At 35.1% G+C, this 22,199-nt stretch overlaps 1 protein-coding gene across 6 annotated transcripts in view; it reads right to left on the minus strand.

Moving 5' to 3' along the window:
• The window catches only part of RnrS (ribonucleoside-diphosphate reductase subunit M2), a 98,008-nt gene that overhangs the window by 5,511 nt on the left and 70,298 nt on the right, over positions 1-22,199 (minus strand). For all 6 annotated transcript variants that reach the window (XM_090401312.1, XM_090401314.1, XM_090401316.1 and 3 more), the window contains exons 4-6: positions 21,590-21,723; positions 15,312-15,540; positions 5,706-5,924 (exon numbers count right to left, since the gene is read on the minus strand). In XM_090401312.1, coding sequence (XP_090257438.1) covers positions 5,706-5,924; positions 15,312-15,540; positions 21,590-21,723 — 582 coding nt within the window. The remainder of the gene's footprint in view (positions 1-5,705; positions 5,925-15,311; positions 15,541-21,589; positions 21,724-22,199) is intronic.

Below are 22,199 nucleotides of genomic sequence, written 5' to 3' on the forward strand. Positions count from 1 at the left end.
GCAAATCTGGGTTTATGAGAAGTACACTGGTGTTCAAAGGTTAAGGATGAACTATATTTTTACCTGTATATGAAATTTTTCTGTAATCTTATGTTACCAAAAAAAATGTGTTATAAATTTCGTGCAAATTAAACCGCAATACGTTTGGCAAAAGTTACAGATTTCCTAAGGATGCAGAGAGACAGTTCAGTATGGAATATGTCCAGTCCACCCCAAATTGTAATGCAGCTCTCACAATGTCATACCATGCTTAGCACCAAGTGATTCAAAAGTTCTTGACAAACTAGCCTACTCCTCCTTCATAGTAAGGATAAGCCTTTGTTTTCTGGAGGGAAATTTCAAGCAGCAATGCATCTCCCTATTTCATCCCTGTTCTATGGGGTAGAGATCTGGGGAGCGCTAGCCACTCGATTCAATTAATATCCTCAATCTCCAGAAGTATCTCCACTGCTCATGTACATTATGGTGTGGCATTGTCATCCATAAAAATGAATTCTTCGCCTACAGCACCATGGAACAATCAAATGATGCTGAAGAACTTCATTGCAATATCATCACCAGTCATCATCCCTATTTCCAGGACTTGTAGCTTGGTGCGTCCACTAAGCATAATGCCTCTCCACACCATGATCCCAATTTTTATGGATACAACACCACTGAAAAAAAAAAAAAAAAAAAAAAAAAAAAAAAAAAAAAAAAAAAAGTGTTCTATAATGCACTGTGGATAAAAGGATGCAGACTTCGGGCACATAGGCCCACTTGTTGCAGATGGCTTGCCACATTTTGTCAAAATATCCACCTAACTGTGCTTCTATCGAGCGCAACTTTAAAACAGACATGCATTGGTGTGTCTGTTCTGTTTTGCTGTTATAACCGAAAATCAGTCTCTGTGCTCTGCGGCAGAGTGAGGGTGACCTCTTAGTAAAGATCTGGAACACATTCCATTGGTTTGAAATGCTGCATAATTCTTAGCACTGTGAAATCATCTAGATGATGTGCTTGAGACATTACATGACATCCAAGTTTGCAACTTTATTCCTTTGCAAAAAGAGTGTCATTGAAACACAATTCACTTAACACAGCCTTTTATCCTGTTGAGTGCTACCACATGATGGTAGCACTCAACAGTGCATGTGATTCGAAAATTGAACATATACCCCCCTTTCTACTGTAAATCATCGGTTATAAAAATTGCCACAAGCTGATTCATCTTCAGAAACAATGTTTGTCCTTAGGTTTTGAATGCCAGTGTATAGCATGGGACAAGACACAAGCATAAATATTAAAATATAACTCAAAATATAAACATTCATACAGAAAGCCTATTAAAAATGAAGATTAATAAAAATGTCATTAATTTTTCTTTTTTTCAGAGCTCTGCTTAATTACTAATTTGCTGGGTGGGGTTGTTTTTTTTTTCTTGTGGGAAAAGGATTCTAAACATGGAATAATGGACAGATCTAATGTGGGTTCAATTTGGTCATTTAGCTAACAAATGTTCCATTTTGTTCATTGTTGACTATGCATAAGAATAAGCATCTTTAAAGTTCATTTTGTCCATCTGTTAGGATAATATACAATTCCATTCTAAATTCATTGTTATGAAATTTGGTATTTAGAAGTTTTATAATTGTTTTTGCATAGGAGCATTTATATTCCAAAAATTACAATACAACTATCTAATTTGTACAAAATAGCTACTTCATTGTCACTTGTCAGCCTGGTTGGATGAGCAGTATATTCCACTCTCCACTATGGGTTTTCAATATCAACTCCCACATGAAAGGTTGCAAGACCTACAGTACAGTGCTATGCATAGACAAAAAAAGTGAACATTGTAATCCTTAAGAAAATTGTGTAGGGAAGATGGTCTAGAATACAGATGTAGAATATATGAAAGAGGATAAGAAGTTGATTCAGTATGTTTGGAAGTGGAAAGTCAATGAATACTGAACAAAAGCTGCTCATGTGTGTTTATGTTAGAGTGAGAATAGTTATGAGATAGTGGCTGAAATGCATTTGTAAGAGCTGGGATCATGCAAACTGAATCACCCTCTTCTGGAGCATGAAGTATTTTTAGAGATTTCTGGTGCACCAACCCATATGTGACAATATTCTAAAAGGTAGGGTGGATTTGTATAGTATTAGGAGCTGCACAGGTGAGAAATGTCTTCAGTAGAAAAGGAAACCTGTTTTATGCAAAGGCTATGGATGTGATTTGCTTATGCCCAGACGTGCAGGTCATTCCAAGAAAATCTTGAGGGGAGATATAAACATCAAGATGTAAGAGGAAAGGATGTGGTCTTTGTGAGAAATGAAGCAAAACTGTTCTGATGACATTGAAGTTGATAAAGGTGTCCTAATCCCACTGAAATACTGCAAAGAGACCAGTGTTTAGGTAAATTATTATAGAAGATCTATGGATATTACAAGGTTGGTTAAACAAAAAACATTAAGTAAACTATCATCAGAACTATAGATAGGATTTTGGGTTATTGATGTCATTTATGAGTGGGATAAACAGTCCTTAGATGCACTAAATAGCAAGAGTTTGATGACACACACACAAGCCAAGAAAATGGACAGATGCTAGACGAGTATGAGAGATGGTAAAGACAATACAGAACTGCTGTTAGTTCAGACCACAAGTTTTAAGAACAAAAGGGGGAATACTATCATGACCAGAAGATTTGTTTTGATATTTATTCAGGATCCTCCAGATGTATTTTTAACAAAAGGTTAGAGAAGAGGCAGCAATGTGCAGTTTTTGGTAACGCTGAGGAGACCTTGGTTTGATCATCAATATAGGAGTTGAAGAATAATGAAGAAAGGAGATAAGTCTTGCTTTTGGATGATGTTACAGCTGGTACCAACTAGATGTCAGAAGTAAAAACAGATGGGCACAAGATGCATCCAATTACCTTTACAATGAACTAGAAGGCTCAACTGACATTCAGGCAGAAGGCTAGTTTGTTGCATTTGGCCCTTTCAAAGTCAGATTTGGATTAGCTAATGGTCTTTTTGCAGCTGCTGTATGCTCCTTGTAACTGGGTGGGATGCAAGTCTGGTTTTAAGCAGAGTCTGCTTTTAATACAAAGAATTCTTTTCTGGAACTGATTTGGCACTTTTTAGGAAACAAACGTTTACATAGTAATTTTAACTTTTGGATTGCCTGCAGGGTCAAGGCTTCTGTTCCAATAAGCATTATTCTGATTATTTATGGAGCAGGTGTCTGGATCTGAAGAGTGAAAACAGCAGTCTGCTCTAAGAAAGGAGTAAAAATTACACAGGTCATCCACTTTGGCACTGTTAAAGGAGAAGGACATGAGACTGATGAGTGGCTGGAGAAGGGAGTTTTGTTGGTAAACAGGCACATAATTTGTGAAAGACTGATACTGATAGGAAAAATTTTAGTCTGCCAGCTTGATCATTGGAATTGCAGAATGCAAGCCATTCTGACTTGTGAAAACTGAAATATCTAAGGAAGTGTATTTGGATAGAAGTTGATCAAGTTTACATAATGGATTTTTATTTTTATGGCACAAAGACATCAAAGGTCATACTACACCAGGACACAGGTTACAGCAGTAAATATGGTAAACTGTTATTAGGACAATTACTAACATCAATGCCTTTCGCAGATTTTAAAGCTGCATCCAGGAGGCTGTAGAGCAGATATGCTCGGCCAGCTTATATAAGAAAAGCGTGAAAGGGTTTACCAGAATTTGAGAAGTAACAGACAGCAAATGAATACAGCTAAATGAGGCAAGGAAATTTTGAACCACAGGGTATTATTATTATTACATGATGCCTCCAGAGAGTCCAAAGACTAATCGAGGGAGGGCATCTACTCTACAATTCTCTTGTCTCCACCAATTACACCAATGCCATCTACTGCACACCACTAGTATTTCCACAGACAATCACAAATATCCATACCCTGGCAGGATTCGAACCCACAGCCTTTTGGCTGGAGAGCAGATATGATAACCACTCAGTCAACCAGACTGATAAAGTGTCAGAAGATTCAAGATTTGGGATTCTCTGGTACAGGATGTCAGCCCTCCAAAATGTACAGGTTCCACTCTTGTGATAGAAGGAATCATACAGAATATTTAGGAGAGTTGAGATGGATGGTAGAGACTAAAGCTACTAGTTGAGGTTTTAAGTATAGTAGTTCAGGTATGAATGCCTGCAAGTGGTGATTATTCATTAAATTATGATGAAATCATGACTGTTGGTTAAGTCAATATGAATATTTTTTTTTAGACGCATTTGTTGATTTTAAGTTGTAGTTGTGAGAATTATTATTTTTTTTTTTTGATTAGCAGTACTATGAACTTTCCTCATGCTGGCATTCATGGTTATTGTTAAAAATCAGTTAAACATGTTTGTGTGGAGGAGGGAGGAATGTAGTAGGGCATGCCTCCCACAAAGAGTACCCAGTTTCCAGTCTAATGAGTGGCCTCAACAGTTTCCCCTATGCTGCTCCATTATACTGACTCCCTCCATAACCTAGTAGAATAAGTAGATGAGGGTTGGAAATCTGATGTGGTATGGAGCTTATGTTTATTAAGCACTATCATTCCAGATAGTAATTCTAGAATTATCATTCTAGATAAATATATATGAGATAGTGACAATTTCCTGCAGTCTTATACACGCGGGGGGGGGGGGAGCATTTAAGATTTTATCTATGCAAATTAGTTGCTACTGGCTCAAACAGAGAAATTCACAGTATCACTGAAACAGATAGCCTAGCTCTGCATGTTAGTGTTTTTTTTTTTTGTATCGTCGGACTGGATGATGGTGCAATTGCTTGTCAATATATATCTTCCACTGTTGGCTTTATATAAATAGAAACATTAGTCACATGACTTAAAATGGTTCATGAAGTATCTAGGGTAAGAAGACAGTTATTAGATTCATTTTCTATTGTAAAGGTTATTTCAAGATGTTGGTTCCATGTTCTGGTTGACTTCATGATCAAATAGCAATAGCAACACATCTACAATCTGTGTAGCCAAACCACTAACATGAGTATCTGTGTTAAGTGTTTGGTTTTTCTATATATAAAATGGCTGGGAGAGAACCTCCACATCCAAAATATTAATAGTATTCTTTATTTCATAAGTCTTATTATCTTAGCTTTTTAATAAGCAATCTTATTTTGTTCCTTTATAAATTATATAAACAAAACCTTGAATGAATGACTACCTAACACCTAAGCTTATTCACACATCTAAACTTTGGTGTACTAATTCACATTTAATATCTTTATAGGTCAGAATAACAAATTAATGTTGTATATATTAATTTAAGCTGCTTTAAAATCAATAGTGCCAGCTGGTTGGCCAAATTTCCAAAGTAGTTTAAGTATAAACAGACATTCAAAATAAGAATGCTATTACTTATCAATATGCTCTAGTAAATTCGTTCCACCTTTTTAATCTATGTCAGTTGATTGATGACCAAGTAGATAGTGTGGCAGTGGTTTAAAATGCCACCGTAACATAGCAGTTTGCAGAACTCGTTAAGTGGCATCGTATTACAAACTTATCATACTCTGTACAATATACTTTTTTTGTGGGGGGGGGGGTGTTCACATAAACAATATTTAAATAAATATGAAAGCATTAATCTGATAAGGAAAATGACTATATTACTTATCTAACTTAATAACAAAATATCAATGAAGTTTTTACCTTACTACATCCCAGCTCCACCAAAAGTCTATCTGCAACAAATTCAATATACTTTCTCATTAGATCACAGTTCATTCCAATCAAGGCTACAGGAAGTGCATCTGTTAAAAATTCTTGTTCAATTGTCACAGCATCTTTGATAATATCAGTAACGTTTTTGGCAGATGGTTTGTTTACCAAATGGCTGAACATCAAACATGCAAAGTCACAATGGAGTCCCTTGAATACAAAATTAGTCACATTTGAATCTCAGTATTTACATATAAATATCATTACTTCTTAAAAAGTAATAAGAATTATTTTAGAGAAAATTGAATTTTTCAATACAAATTGCCACTTAAAGACATTACACTTAATAAAAAAAATCAACCAGAAATGTTTAGCTCGTCCATTTATATTAGGTACTAAAGATAAGTTATCTCAGAAGGCAAAAAAAGACAGTAAATCATGAAATATGCAACAGAAAAACAGCTTAATTATAATAGCAACTTCCAGTTGCTAAAAGGAGAAAAGAATGGAAGAAAAATTATATTTATCCTTTAAAGTTCTTAAACTGTCTGGAATTAAACTGAATAAGATAAGACTGAGGTATTATTTACAATTCAGTGTAAGAGGGTGGTCTGAAAAGTTCTTTGCCTAAACAATGAAAAAACAAATTTATAATTTCAAAATTATTTTTATTTTTCAACATACTCTCCCTTAAGGCTGATACATTTATTCCAGCGATTCTCCAGCACCATTATCCTGTCCCTGTAGTGGATCTCAGTAAGATCTGCAAAATACCCCTCTACAGCTGCAATCACCTCTTGATTTGAAAAAATTGCTAACCAGCGAGGAAGTGTATTAGTTTTGGGAAGAGATAGAAGTCAGAGGGATCCAAATCTTGGGAATAGGGTGGATGTTCCAACAATTCGTAGTGCAGATCCCTTAATTTTCCCATTGCCAAAACGCCTTTGTGGGCAGGTACATTGTCTCCTGATGAAAGATGACTTTTTCTTCTGCAAATCGGGTCTTTTCTCACAAATGTTTTTGTCTCGTCTGGTTAAAAGATTAGAATAATATTCCCCGGTTAGTGTTTTACCCTTTTCAAGATAATAAACAAAATGCCTTTAGCATCCCAAAACACCAATGCCATGACCTAACCTGCTGATGGAACTGACTTTGTCCTCTTTAGTGTTGAACAACTAGCTTCTGTCCACTGTTTTGACTGCTGTTTGGATTCTGGTGTGTAATAGTGAATCCAAGTCTCATTCATAGTAATAAATCGAAGCACAAAATCAGTTTTATTCTTGTTAAAAACGCTCCAAACACTGTTCAGATATTTTTATGCGAGTGATATATGATATCCTGTGTGAAGCACTTAATGCCAAGATTTGTTGACTTATTTCAGTGTGCCATTCGCCAAAAGATTAATACATTTTTCTTCAAGAATGAGCAACCCACGCTGAACAAGCTGATTGAAGATTTTGATCTGCCACAAATATCAAGAACGGTGCTTTATAGGATGATCTCCAATCGGAAGGTGCATATTTCTTCGAGCACAGAGGAATATCCACCTTCCTAGTGGTGAGCGGGATGCAATTTTAAAGTGGAACAGAGCATAAGTTGAAATGTGCTAAAAGTACATCAAAAACTACAATAAATCAGGAATTACTCATAAACTTATTGTAAAAATATTAAACCATATGTTTTGCTGTCTTATGATCAGCTTTACCAGAAAGATAAACATGCATAAGTTTTACAGGATACTCTCATAGTTTTACATGAATATTTACATTACTAACTTCCTATTTACAATTTTACTCAGTCTTTTCTGCTAAGTCCAAGAGTAAACATAAGATACAATATCTTATATTCTTCTCACATATCTCACTACATCAATCTACCTGGATCTTGATCCTCCCGTCCTTTTTTTCCTGCCATTAAGGACTTGCTTTGCTAACCTTTCTGCTATAATTCTGTAAGGTGACCACCTAACTCTGCTTACCCATTCCTGGATATTGAGAATTCCATCCTAATAAATTCATTTTTAATTATTGCACTACTCATACAATCATTAATGTATCTTTCCTACTAACTAACTAGCTACCAAATCACTCTTAAGATAAAGATTTATCTATATTGTTCAAAATTGTCTTTATATGCTTCTTCGTATATAAAAGCAAACAGAACACTGAAATCTATTCAATCTTCTAATCTTTCTCAGAATTCTCATATCTGTGGTTTGTAGTCTTTGAAAATTGGTGTGAACACTGTTTTGTGTACAACTAGTTAGTGTTTTGGCTAATTTCTCTTCTTCCATTAAATTATTCAAACTGGCTCTCCAACTATACCAATTTTTCTTAATTTGTTGTCTATTTCCATATTCAATCTGCTATCATCACTGAAAATTGTACCTAAATAGCTGAAACATTTTACTTGTTTTGTAGTTATTCCGTTCAAAATGCAGCAGTTGATTTTCTCACGTTCTTATCTATTTTCAGTTCTTTTTATTGCTGACTTTCATGCCAAATTTGTTACGGCAGTAATTCAATTTAGTGAAAGAAATCTGCAGACTTATACTCTTATTTAAGAGTAACATCATATTCTTAATCCTTTCCTTATTAAAAATTATGGAAACAACTACCGTGTTGTAGTAAAACTTCAGTTTAATATAAACAGACTAATCACGATATTTTGACTTCAGCATATGTGTATACTCCATCATTATCTGGAGTATACACATATATACAAAGAAACAAGCTAGATTACAATCTACATGGTATGCTAAAGTCGCATTAATTTGGTCAACTGTTAAAACTATTGGCCAGGTTACAAATCATTAAAAGATATATTAAAAGCTAGAGAGCAACATGTTCTCACATTACAATAAAACAGCACAGATGGTGGCCAATAAGAGCTGAAATTATTGCTTAGATTCCTAAACGGTGTGCTAGAAAAGTTGAACTTGTGGGCTGAAAATTTTTAGGATTTTCATTGCACCATTATTGTTTAGATTAAGAAGGTTGATCAAAATTTCACAGGCTTCCTTAAATTTGCATTGATATCAGCTTCTTGTATGACGTAAGGAACAGGTACTTTTCCAATCAATTTGGAGTAGAGTGTTAAGAACGTGATCTGAGAAGCCTGCTTTACCAAAGTTGTTAAATTTTGGCATGTCGTTTGTGTTCTTTTTTATGGATAGGAATTGTGAGTCCATCATCATCAAATTCCTGACATGTACCCTCAAGGGGTGTACAGGATATGATAGTACTACATGAAAAATTTACATTTACTAACTTCCTATCTACGATTTTCCTCCAAATCAGTCTGTTACTTGCCAAGACTCCAACATTATCAGATCTTATATTTCTATCGTCCAAGGCACTTTGTACCATTTCAATCTGCCTATATCTTGATCTTCCTATGGGTCGTTTTCCTGCCAACCTGGAAGAAAAGACTTATTTTGTTAATCTTTCCTTGCCCATTCTGTTTAAGAGACCATACCACCTGATATTAGCGCTGCTAACGCATTCCTGGATGCTGACAATGTCAAGTTCTTTTCTAATATCCTCGTTTTTAATATGATACTGCCATTGATGCCATCTGTTCATGCCTCTAATCTTTCTCAGGACTCTCATATCTGCAGTCTCTAGTTTTTGGTCAAGTGTTTTACTTCTGACTTAGCTCTCAGATCCATAAATTAAAACTGGTTTGAACACTGTCTTGTATACAGCTAATTTGTTGTTCCGACTAATTTCTCTCTTATTCCACATGAATTTATTCAATTGACTTCCTACCATACCAGCTTTGTTGATTCTGTTGTCTATTTCCTTATTTAATTTACCATCTTCACTAAAAATCGTGCCTAAGTAGCTGAAACGTTTTTACTTCTTCCACAGGTTCCCCATTCACAACACAGTTCAACAATTCTACCTATTTTCATTGTCTGTCTTTTTAATGCTGGCCTTCATACCATATTTATTACAACAGTTATTCAATTTAGTCAGGAAATCTTGCAAACTTGTAGCGGATTTATTTAGAAGTATAACATCGTCTGCATAAAGCAAAGAACTGACTTTAACATCTCCAATTCTGATATCATGTTTAATACCACTTTCCTTCATAATGTGATCCATATAGATAATGAATAACAGAGGAGATAATGTACATCCTTGTCTCACACAAGATTTAACATTAAACCATCTTCCTGTACTTCCTTCAATTCTAACTGCTGACTTACAACTCAAATAAAGACTATGTATTGCTTGATATAATGCCCCATTGACACCATATAACTGTAGCGTATTGAATAGCTTCTCTCTTGGCACCTTGTCATATGCCTTTTCCAGATCTACAAAACTTAAATACAGATCTTTGTTATATTCCCATGCTTTCTCAACTATTTGTCATAAAGTGAAGCTCTGATCCTGACAGCCTCTATTTGGCCTGAATCCAGCTTGTTCTTCACCAAGCTTTTCTTTCACAATTCTTCTCAACCGTTTCTAAAGTATACTTGCATAGATCTGCCAGGAACACTCAGTAGGGAAATACCTCTATAATTCTCGCATTCAGTTTTATTTCCGTTTTTATATATGGGTACTATGACAGCTCTACTCCAATCATCAGGAATTTGTCCCTCTGTCCAGGCTTTCTGAACTATGCAGTGCAGCCTCTGTAAGACTCTTATACCACCACACTTCAGCATTTCTGGTCGAATATCATCTACTCCTGCTGCCTTTCCACATTTCAAGCCTTTGATGGCTTTTTCTACTTCACGTAAGGATATGTATTCCTCACTGTATGCCTGTTGAGTGTTTTTTTACCACTGTGCTATCACTGTTTGTTTCATTTAGCAATTTTTTGAAGTAATTACTCCATACTTCAAGGATATCTTTTACTCCCGTTTTCATGTCACCTTTATCATCTCTAATTCCTTTTACAGCACTCTTTCCTCCATTCCTAAGCTTCTTCAACAACCTCCAGAATATCTTACCACTTTCTTGATATTTATTTTCTATATTCTTGCCAAAGTCCTCCCATGACTTTTGTTTAGCATTCTTGCATTTGTCTCTATATTCTCTAAGAGCACAAGCTGACTTATTTGACAGGAACTTTTGATATGCTTTCTTCTTTTCCTTCACTGCCTCTTTAACTTCCTGTGTCCACCAGGGAGTTCTGATTTTTTTTATCCTTGCAGACAACCTCGCCACATGCCTCTCTGGCAGAATCAATCAATGTTTTCTTCAGAGTTTGCCACTGAATCTCCAAGGTTTGATTCCTGTTCTCAAACTCTTTCATTTTTTCTTCAATAATCTTTCTGTATTTTAGTCTACAGCTCACATCTGAGAGCTGCTCAACTTTTATTCGCTTTAAAACTTTCTCACATGTTATTCTTTTTGATATGAAATTCAATTTTATCCTGCTCAAGACTAAATATGATCACTTCCAATTTCAAATCCTCTGTACACTATGGTGCCCTGCACCAGAGAGAAAACATCGCTATCAACAAAAACACAGTCAATGAGACTTTTCTTATTCCTTGCCTCTTCTCTCCATGTGAATTTGTGCACATTTTTATGTTGGAACATGGTGTTAGTAATAACCAGTCTATGTCCTGAGCAGAAATCCAACAGATATTTGCCATTATTATTAGCTTTGCTCTTCTCTTCAAATTTTCCCAAAATATTTTTGTATGTCTCGCAATCATTTCCTACTCTGCTATTTAGATCCCCTACAAGGACCAATTTTTCCTTTTTCATTGTGTCAGTTGCTTTTTTCTAAAGCATCAAAAAATTCCTCCACTTCTACCTTAATAGAACCTTCTGTTGGACCATAGACACAAATAAGTCTCATTGTCCAGTTCTCTTCTCATATTTACCCACATTACTCTACTTGAGACTGACTGCCATTCAAGAAGATTAGCCTCGTATTTTGTGTTGAATACTATGGCTACTCCTTTTCCTTGATTGTCATTGCCTGAATATAACATTTTGTATTTATTGCTCATAAAGATCTCACCAGTTTTTGTCTTTTTTGTTTCAGTCACCCCTATTATGTCGATCTGGTACTTATCTAATTCCTCAGCTAGCTCTATTTCTTTGCTATTCAGTACCGATCTTTTGCTAAATAGCACCGATCTTTAACTCTGGTGATGTTGAGTTGGGGTTTGTTTTCAGATTTGTTCCAGTAGCTGACTTTTCGCTGTTCGCCCTGGTTCCCTGGCAAAAACAACGGGGGCCTTGTTTAACTGGGCGACACCCCAGCCGGCATGAAATGTTGTCATGTCGTACCATCATTTTTTATTTTGGTTTAACCAATAAGAATATAATTTGGTCTGCTAAATCCCAAATTGCCAGCCCATCCTCGTTCGTTCAGTATCAAAGTAGATACCCAACAGGGTGCACCACGAGAAGGTGAGGATTTGACATTAGGTCAGAAGCCCTGGTCGGTTCTCAGCATTCCTTTAAAGGCTATGTGGCAGTCTCCTCTCAGTTATACAGCTTTGACCCATAAGCACCCCATTGAGTCCAGTTTCACCAATATCAGGTAAGTTATTGGGTGTAATGGATATGGTATATCCCAGGGTAGGCTAATGGGGAAAGAATATGGTATATCAGGATATGCAATATCAGGTAAGTTATTGGGTGTAATAGATATGGTATATCCCAGGGTAGGCTAATGGGCAAAGAAGATCCTTAGGAGTTGAATACGTTTTTTTTTTTTTTTTTTTTTAGTTTTATAGGTGGTTTAAAAGTAGCATTAAGATTGTAATGGTGTAGAATTCTATTTATTTTATCTGATAACCCTTTTAATGTACTAAAGTAGTACCATAGGATAGCTATGGTATTATTGTAATCTATATTATATGCATTTTTTGATGCAGTTTTAAGAAGAACTTTTTTGATGGTATTTTTGCTATAGCCATTATTTATAAATGTATTGCTAATAATTTGTAATTCTTGTTTAAGAGCCTGTTCAGAGCAAACTGTTATAGCTCTGTTTTGGAGGGTGTTAATAACTCCAAGTTTTTGTGATAAGAGTTATCACAAATATAAGTAATATAAGTTAGCAAACTGGGGGATAGTGGTGAGCCTATTGCTATATCTTCTTTTTGTAGGTAAAAATTATTTTGCCACACAAAGTAACCAGAACATAGTATGTGGGCAAAGAATGGCAATGTCATAGTTTTAACAGTTGACCAAATTACTGTGACTTCAGCATACCATAAAGATTGTAACGTAGCTTGTTTCTTTGTACATGTGTATACTCCAGATGATGACCTTGATATGAAGGTTGAAACATCAAGTGATTATTTTGGTTTATATTTAACTGAAGTTTTACTATAACATGGTTGTTGTTTCCATAATTTTTAATAATCACATTCTTAAATCCAGAGATTGCGATCTCCAATTTTGATAAAGTTTAATGCCACTTTCCTTGATAATTTGATCCGTATGAACAAGAGTGCAAATAGTATGCACCTGACTTTACATTAAGTCAAATTGTTCTGCTGCCACCTTATATGCCTTTTAAAATAGGCATCTACAAAAGTTAAACTGACATACAAGTAAATGTTATATTCTCCTGATTATTCAAATATCTATTTAAAGTGAAAACATAATTTTGACAATTTACTCTGACCTCAGCTTGTTTTTCTCCAAGTTTCTCTTCAACAGATTGACCTAAAGAAAAGACAGTACCTCCACTTTTGGGTTCAGTTCCCCCCCAACTACATTAAAGCAAAATCCCCCCCCCCCCCCAGGTATGTCTGCTTTTTAATTGTTAACTAAAAACTATGAAGTCACTCCAAACTAAATATTTATCTGCATCGCTCAAGCTTGTCTTTATTATATAAATCTACCACACATAAAAGCAGACAGAACACTGAAATCCTGATGTAGTGTTCTATCTGCTTTTATGTCCCACTGCATAACAATTCAATGAATCGGCAGTGTTTTCATCTGTTCTTGTTTTTCTGGCATTCAACATTAGTCATGAATAATTCGAGAATTTAAAAGGGAATAACCTGTTGAGGGTGTGACAAGGCACTGACAATACTTTCTGGCTCAAAAATTGGGGGTTCAAATCCTATCTAGAATTTGAAATCAGATTTATAGTTGTTTCAGCTGAAAATGGGTTAAACAGTCTCATATAGAAATGTCAGGATTTTTACTTTTTAGCAAAATTTTTAGAAAACATTTTGCTAAAAACTTTTCATCCTGCAAAACAGACAAGTGCTCTGGCTGTTTTAAGACTAAGATGATAAGATTAATCACCCTATTGACAATCATGAAAATTATATGAAGCTATTTCTTGGCTATAACAAAAAATTGATCTTAATTTGTTAAAGGGAAGGTGAAGTAACAAGAGAAATCATGAAAAATATTCAAAATGTGAGAAAGCTCTAAATACAAGGGATGCCGTGTCCTGACACTCTAAAATTATCTGGTAAAAGCCTTAGAAGACTAAAGGAAGAACATTTATTACATTTCGGATGATGGAATCATCTCTTAACATACCTTCTGATAAAGAAAAATATGCATTCCTTCTTTGAGAAAATGCCTATCCATACTTTCTGATCAAAGTTCAATGTATTTACTTGAATATAGCTTCTCTTGCACCCAAGATTTTACTTTGTGAAAAAAGAAATTAAAAAAGGTGTTGCATATACCTTGCACATGAAAAACAGTTTAAAATTTTAAGAAATAGATAGTGAATGTTATGGCAGTTTCAGATATTTTAGAATCTGGTTGAAGAGAATCAGCATAAACTCGATAATCATCGGCTTGCCTTTGTTGTTGAGTCTTGCGATCTTATGTTAATACAGCACCAATCATATGCATGTCTTCACAGCTGTGCTATTTCTACCTTCCTACCTTTCCTGTCCATTTTGCACTCCATTTTTGCTTCTTATTAGTCATTCGGCATTAACCGCAACCATACTCAAGGATAAGTTGGTTAACCCTATGCCTCCCAGTGTATCCTATATCTATAGAAGCATTGAATTGTCAAGGCCTGTTTGTCTGCTTGTGGGATGAAAAACCCTGCAGTCCACAGCGAAGACTGGCTAATTTGGCTATGTCTGAGAAAGATCCTAAGCTCCTCACGTCAACAACAGGAATCGAACCCAGGACACTCCTTTCCCAGGCATATGGTTGCCAGGAGCATAGCCACTCGGCTAACTGCGTGGACAGATTATATTATACATATTTTAAATATCAATCCCACACAAGAGAATGAAACCTATATTCACTAGTAATGTGTGGGAAAGTAATTAAGAAGAGGAACCTATGTTTTTTGAATAACTACAGATAATAGTTCTTAGGGGAAACTCTTCAAAAGCATGCATGTTAACAATACAAGGAAAATGAAAATACCTATAAAAGAGGTATAAAGGTAGAAACAGAATGTCTGTGAGAGATGGATCTTCATTTAACCAGATGGCCCCTTCTAAACTGCTTCAAAGGAGGATTTTGGCATACTATCCCAAATGCGAGAACAATATTCTAATGTAGGACAAATTCACATTTATGTGAGTTAGGTACATAAATATCAATTAATTTCTGATATAAAAATAATAAATAATGCTTTCAAATTATTCTAAATAAACTGTATTTTACTCACCTCATCTCTACTAATAAGTTCATTGCTAAATGTTAAACCAGGCATTAAACCTCTTTTCTTCAACCAGAAAATAGCAGCAAATGATCCAGAGAAAAAGATGCCTTCAACTGCAGCAAATGCTACTATTCTTTCTCCAAATGTTGCTGACTTATGACTAATCCAATTCAGAGCCCAGTCTGCCTTCTTTTTGACACAGGGGAGAGTTTCAATAGCATTAAACAATCTATCTCTATAAAAGAAAGGAAAAATCAATTCATATATTTACTTGAATTCAAGTTCAATTACAGAATTTTAATAGCATAAAAAAATTTTCTGCCACATTAAGAACACCTGGATCTTATCATTAATGCTAATAATGCTGTCAATGTGAATTAGAAACTAATATTCTCAATAAATCTCCAGTTTGATGCTGATCCAAATCAAGTCACTAATAAACTAAAGACTTCAAAGGGGATTGCTTAAGGAGTAAAGCTATAATAACAGGAAGGAGACTTTCACATGGACTAAGGGCTCCAGAGAATCTGACTAGGATTCTCTGACCTAATGTTCAATCCTCACCTTCTCCTAATGTACCTCATTAGCAAGTATAATGAATGAACAAGGATGGGTTGTCGATTTAAGATTTAGCATAAAACAGTCTTTTGATTTCAGCCAGTACAACATACAATGACAATATAATCAACATAAGTATCAGCAGACGAAATGTACAACTGGAAAAAGTAATAGAGAAGTTAAAAGTTGACAAAATTGACATTAATGATCAAGAAATAAAGGTGTAACTCGACTATTCAACGCTAAACATATTCTTGAATGATAGGCGGTTTCAAGTGGAGGTGATGGGAGAAACATCAAGAAAGAAATTGGATAATGAGGCTTATTTGCGCCTAAGGTCCTACCCTACAGACAGGTCTAAGGAAGGAGAAGAATTTTTCATTTCATTAGAGGAAGAATCTGGGAAAAAAAAAAAAAAAAAAAACTGGTCTGTGTTTGAGATCTAAACAGCCAAGTTGAAGTCAATACTAAACATATAGAATTGGAGAAAAAAAGAGCAAAGCTAATTTTAATGGCAAGTGCCTGGCAGATTTCTGTTCAGAACAGAAAATGTTGAATAACCACCCGGCCTGGCTGGGTGGTTATTCTTTTTGACTGGAGAGCGGATATGCTAACAAGTGGTTAGCATATCCGCTCTCCAGTCAAAAAGACTGCAGGTTCAAATCCCACCGTGGGCATGGATGTTTGCAATTGTCTGTGAAAATACTAGTGTGGTGATAGACGATAGATGGTGCTGGTGTAGATCGAGACAGAGTTGCAGAGAAAGTGCCCTCCCTTGATGAGTTGGACTCCCTGGAAGTGTCATGTAATAATAAATCTTATGAATTAATATGTTTAAACTGGTTCAGGATATAAAAATAGTACACAATCCCCATTTAGTTTTGAGCACAATAAACATGAATTTTATATTCTATACTAGGAACAAAAGTTGTAAAATGAATCAAAGTTGATTAGCTTTCATAGGTGAATTAACCTCAAATGTACAAATATTATTCAAAAAGACTAATCCGATTAGGGAGGCATGTGGTGAGGATTGTATGCAAGTATATAAGACAGATGTTTTCAGTGAGTCACCCAGCATGTGGTCAGAGAGAATATAGAGGAAAATATAACAAAGCAAAAAAAGTGCTAAAGTAGCTAAACAAGTCATCACAGAAAGCTTTTGTAAGAATATATATGATATATCACTAGGGTAGCAAAATGTTCCAGAGGCTTTTAAATGAGCTTAGAAATACAGGAAAGAATAATGTAAAAGATACCCCAGATGTCCAGTAATTACTTTAAAAGATTGAAATGAAACAAGAAGTGATGGGACAGTGGAAAATCATTCAAGAGGAATGCATTCAGGCACATAAATACATGATATAGAAAAACAGACCCTGTGTTATAAATTGTTCTGTATTTCTTATTTCTCAACCCTGCTTTGTCCTTTATTTAAAACTTCGTGTATATGGTTGACTGCAGGCATTTATTTATTTCTGTTGTATCTTATTTTCTCACACTCTATAATCTAACAAGTTTATTTGTTTTTACGACTGTGCCAGTTCGACTACGTATTGAGTGTGAGATTATAAGATTTTAAACAAAGACCAAGCAGATATTGCTTTTATTTCCTGCTTATGTTAATCTTTACCTTTAATCAGTTGTGGCTTACTTATTGAACACTTCAGCTATCTTATGCAGGTTCGAAGTTTTCAGGATTGTGCATTGACAGAATCAGTCCAATGTGTTGTTCACAAACCATTTAATTAAATCAAAGAGGAATATTTACAGTTTGATTCACATTAATCAAACTGTAAATATTACAATTCTGTTATTTTCAATTCTTCCTAATTCAAACTTAGTTCTATTTTTCTTCCTTTAAAGTTAAATTAAAATCAAGAATATCCCACTAGCCAAATATACACAAACTGACAATAAAGCATACCATGAGTAAGCTTATCTCAACATCAATTTATATTATTATCTTATTGTACCCATAAACATACACTCTTCGTGCACAATCTTGTTTAGAATTAATCACATACATAAGTACTTACAATTCCCGTAGTGATGAGTGATGGATATCAGCACAGATACTAAAAAGAATATTCAGCTGAACTGGCTATTCCTTTGACCAGGCTATATAATTTAAGTCTCAGAACAGGGAAGATTCCACATGAGTGGAAAGAATGTATGATAATCCCATTGTACAAGGGTGCAAAGAACGATATACCCAACTATCAACCAATTAGTATCTCAGGAGTGAAGATTTTTGGAAAAGTTGGTGGGCTCGCAGTCATAAATGGATTGACAGAGAATCTACTTTGCAACCATAAGTATGAGTTTACCATGGGAAGGTCAGGATAGGGATCTTGGAGTTTTAGTAGACAGGAAGTTAAAGTTCAAGGGTTATATAGCAAAAATTGTCAATACACCTCAGAATAACTGCAATGCTGAAATGAACCCTGACATGTAAAGATAAGGAAGTTATTTTGCTTCTTTACACGCCCTTGATAAGACTTCACTTGATTATTGAATGCAGGTCTGGTCTCTTTTATGATTCTGATACAGTGCAAAGGAGAGTGTCAAAAATGATATCAGGATTGTGGAATACTGATTATGAAGACAGACAGAGAGTTAAAACTTCTGAGAGATTAGAATGGATGTATTCAAGAACAGATATGGACAGCTGGTGTGAATATTATGGCTTCCTTGAGTTCCTGACTTCCTGGAGGGGTCTCTTAATAATAATATTCAGCAATATATAGTCTGTATACAGGTTTTGAATCATTAGTTAGAAATGGAGATGAAAGGATGCATTGCTGTTATTCATCATTTATATGCATCACATTATGAAGGAAAATTCAGTACAAGTCAACAGGATTCCCCAACTAAATTGGGTGACTTACTGCTGTAATAAATTTGCTATATAAATTATCAATAAAAAGACAGATTACAAAATTACAAAAATAGGTAGGAATGCTGAGCACATCAACTGCATCCTGATAGAGAATCAGAATCTACAGAACAAATATTTCAATTATTTAGGCACAATTTTTAATGAAGATAGCAAATTAAATATGGAAATCAACATAGAATTAGCTAAGTCAGTATGGTAGGAAGTCAACTGAACAAGTTTACATGAAATAAGTGAAATGAGTCAAAACACTAAACTAGCTATATAGAAGACTGTGTTAAAACCTTTAACTTAGGAATCTGAGAGCTGGGTTAAAAATAAAAACACTTGATCAAAGACTGTAGACTACATATATTAGAGTACAGAGAAAGATTAGAGTATCAATATGACAGAATCATTAAAAATGGAGATATTAGGAAAGAACTTGACATTTTTAGTATTTGGGAATGTGTGAGCAGAACTAATCTCAGATGGTATGGTCACTTGAATAGAATAGGAGAGGAAAGGTTAGTAAACAGACATTTGTTGGCAGGATGGCAAGTAAAAGACCAAGATGTAGGTGGATTGATGCAGTAAAAAGTGCCTTAGAAGACCAAAATATAAGATGTGACAATACTGCAGTCCTGAAAGATAACAGATTGATTGGAGGAAAATTTGAAAGGCAATTACTAAAGATATAAACTCTTCATGCAGTACTATCATAATATCCTGTAGCCTTTTCTCCCTCCCCCAAGGGTACATATATTTGATAATTTTAAATATGAATATCAGTCTGACATCAGAAAACCCTTTCACAAATGTTATTTGCAATTAAGTTCTTCTGAGAACAATAAAATTTAAGTATAGCATATATAGTAATCTGACAAGTTCAAAGTCTTCATAAATTACAAAAGGGAACATTGAGAACCATTCAGTAATTGTTTTCGGAATTGACATGTATATAGAGAATACAAAACTTTCAGTACATTATGAGTGAAGATGGAATTTTGTAAAAAAAATAGTGCAGTTTCAGAAGGGCTATGTTTGTGCAACTGTAGGATATCTATTTAGTGATATCAGATTACATTTTTTTTTTTTTTTTTAAAGTTTAGTGACAGCAAAGTTTGAATAAATAAAAAAGGAGAGGATAACTTAAATATAAAGAGCTAATAAGCTTCATTTCGGCAATATAAACATTATATCGGCGACCACAAGTGTGAGCTAATGCAAGTGACCCAAGGAACTTCACCACCATTGCTACGAGTTGTCCGGTATTGTACTACGTACTAGGGTCACTTGCATTAGCTCACGCTAGTGGTCGCCGATACTTTATAGTTTACTATATTCGGCAAGAAACTCCAATTCCAATCTTTGAGTTTCTTATTCGGTTTTAAAACAATGTGGGATTTAATATCCCCTTAATTTAAATAAGGAGAGGATAAGTTTTAGTATATTTCTGTATCTCACCTCGTCTTCCTTTTACCCTCTTTTACCTTGCGGTGTCGAGGGTTTTATTAATCATCAGACCTCAAACCGTTCACAGAATAAGGTGGTCAGCCCTACGCCCTGGTGTATCCTATATCTGTAGTGTTGAGTTCTCAAGGCAGGTTTGCCTGCTTTGTGGGATGAAAAACACCAGGATAAATTGGGAAAAAAAGCCCTACTGTCCACGCCCAAGAGCAGCTAACTTAGCTATGGCTGAGGAAGATCCTTCAGCTCGACATGTCACTGCTGAGAATTGAACCTAGGACACTCCTTCCGCAGGCATATGGTTGTGAAGTACACAGCCACTAGGCTAACAGCATGGACAAAAATAAAAATATATATATATATGTTAAAAGATACCAAGAAATTTTATAAACTTAGTTTTCATCCTTTTTTCTCAAGTAAGTTAAGTTAGCACCTGAAGTATTTTCAGATCTGAAGCAACTTGTGGTAAAGGTGGCATAAGCTCTGATCACTTGCCTAAGTATCCCATAATACAAAGCACATATCCTTATGGATGTGTATATATTATGTATTATGGGAAGGGTCACAACCCAGACCGGTCTCCCATTATAAGTGCGGGTTACCTCTCCAAAAACTTGTGAAATCCCCTGGATCACCCAATAATGAGTGACCCAGGATCAAAAACTCAACATTGTTCCTCTCAGTAACATGCTCACCCTGTCAACAAGAAGAACTCTCAGCGTTGGCTCTACCCCACCACCGAGTAGAGCCGCTCATATTTTATCTGAGGGGTAACAGCAACAGCCGTGCCTCAGTTAGCTTCACAGGCTACAGCATTGCCATTCATTACCCCCCATGTTGGTAGCAGCAACAGCCATGCCTCAGTTAGCTTCATTGGCTACAGCATTGCTATCCACCACCCAGGCATCTGAACGGTTTCGATCTAAAGGTCTCATCAGTGGGAGCATGACCCAGAGGTGGTGATCATATAGACCCCTATACATCAGAGGTGGTGTATAGTGCTTGCAAATCTACACTAATACTATTTGTTTGTAAATAAAGATATTAATTTTGAATTAGCTGTGTCTCAGCAATCTCTAAATTTCAAGTTAACTTATTTTTATAATAATATCATCCAAGGCAGTGTTATTAACTGACAATTTAATAAATCATTTTGATATACCACAGACAGAATCACTTCTCTCAATCATAATTAACTAAAAAATTGTCAATAAATTTCGATCTCTGAAATGAAACTGCATCAATTCTCATTATATGCACAAATACAGGTAAATGTATTTGTGTAGATGCAAATTTGTATTAAGCAAAATTTTAAAATCATTTTCATGATGGATTTCTGTGTAAAGGAATTTTATCATTAAAATAGCACTATACAAACCTTTCAACTGGATCCTTGATATATGTATCAATTAGGAGACTATACATTTCTGAATGAATATTTTCGATTGCAATTTGAAATCCATAGAAACACCTGGCTTCTGGAATTTGAACTTCTTGACTGAATCTTTCAACCTAAAAAAAAAAAAAAAAACAGGCAATGCATTAATATCCTTATGTCTGCACTTAGTATGCAGGCAAAGGTCTTCAACCTGGAGTACAGACCTTCAATTCAACACACTCCAGGTCTTTAACCTGGAGTGTGTTGAATTGAATCTCTATTAAACAGCCATATGGCATATAATTTTTACTACTTTTAAAATTAATTCTTTTTTCCTCAACTTCAACATAATAAAAACAAATCCCTTTATGTTTTTTTTTTTGTTAATGAGGAATATTTTCTAAATGCAAGAAATCTGTGTGTGTGTGGGGGGGGGGAATGAAGACCATTGTTCTTTAGTACAATGGTCTTCATTGTACTAAAGAACAATGATTTTACCCTTATAATCCTTGCAGCATTTTATACAGAATCTGAACATCTCCCATAACACCATATCAAAAAGGTAGCAAGAGCACATTTGATGTTTTACATAGGCTTTAGTATTTTACTT

The sequence above is a fragment of the Typopeltis vanoorti genome, chromosome 12, assembly GCF_054136105.1.
Source record: "Typopeltis vanoorti isolate ZY-2024b chromosome 12, IOZ_Tvanoo_1.0, whole genome shotgun sequence".
Classification (NCBI taxonomy): Eukaryota; Metazoa; Arthropoda; class Arachnida; order Uropygi; family Thelyphonidae; genus Typopeltis; species Typopeltis vanoorti.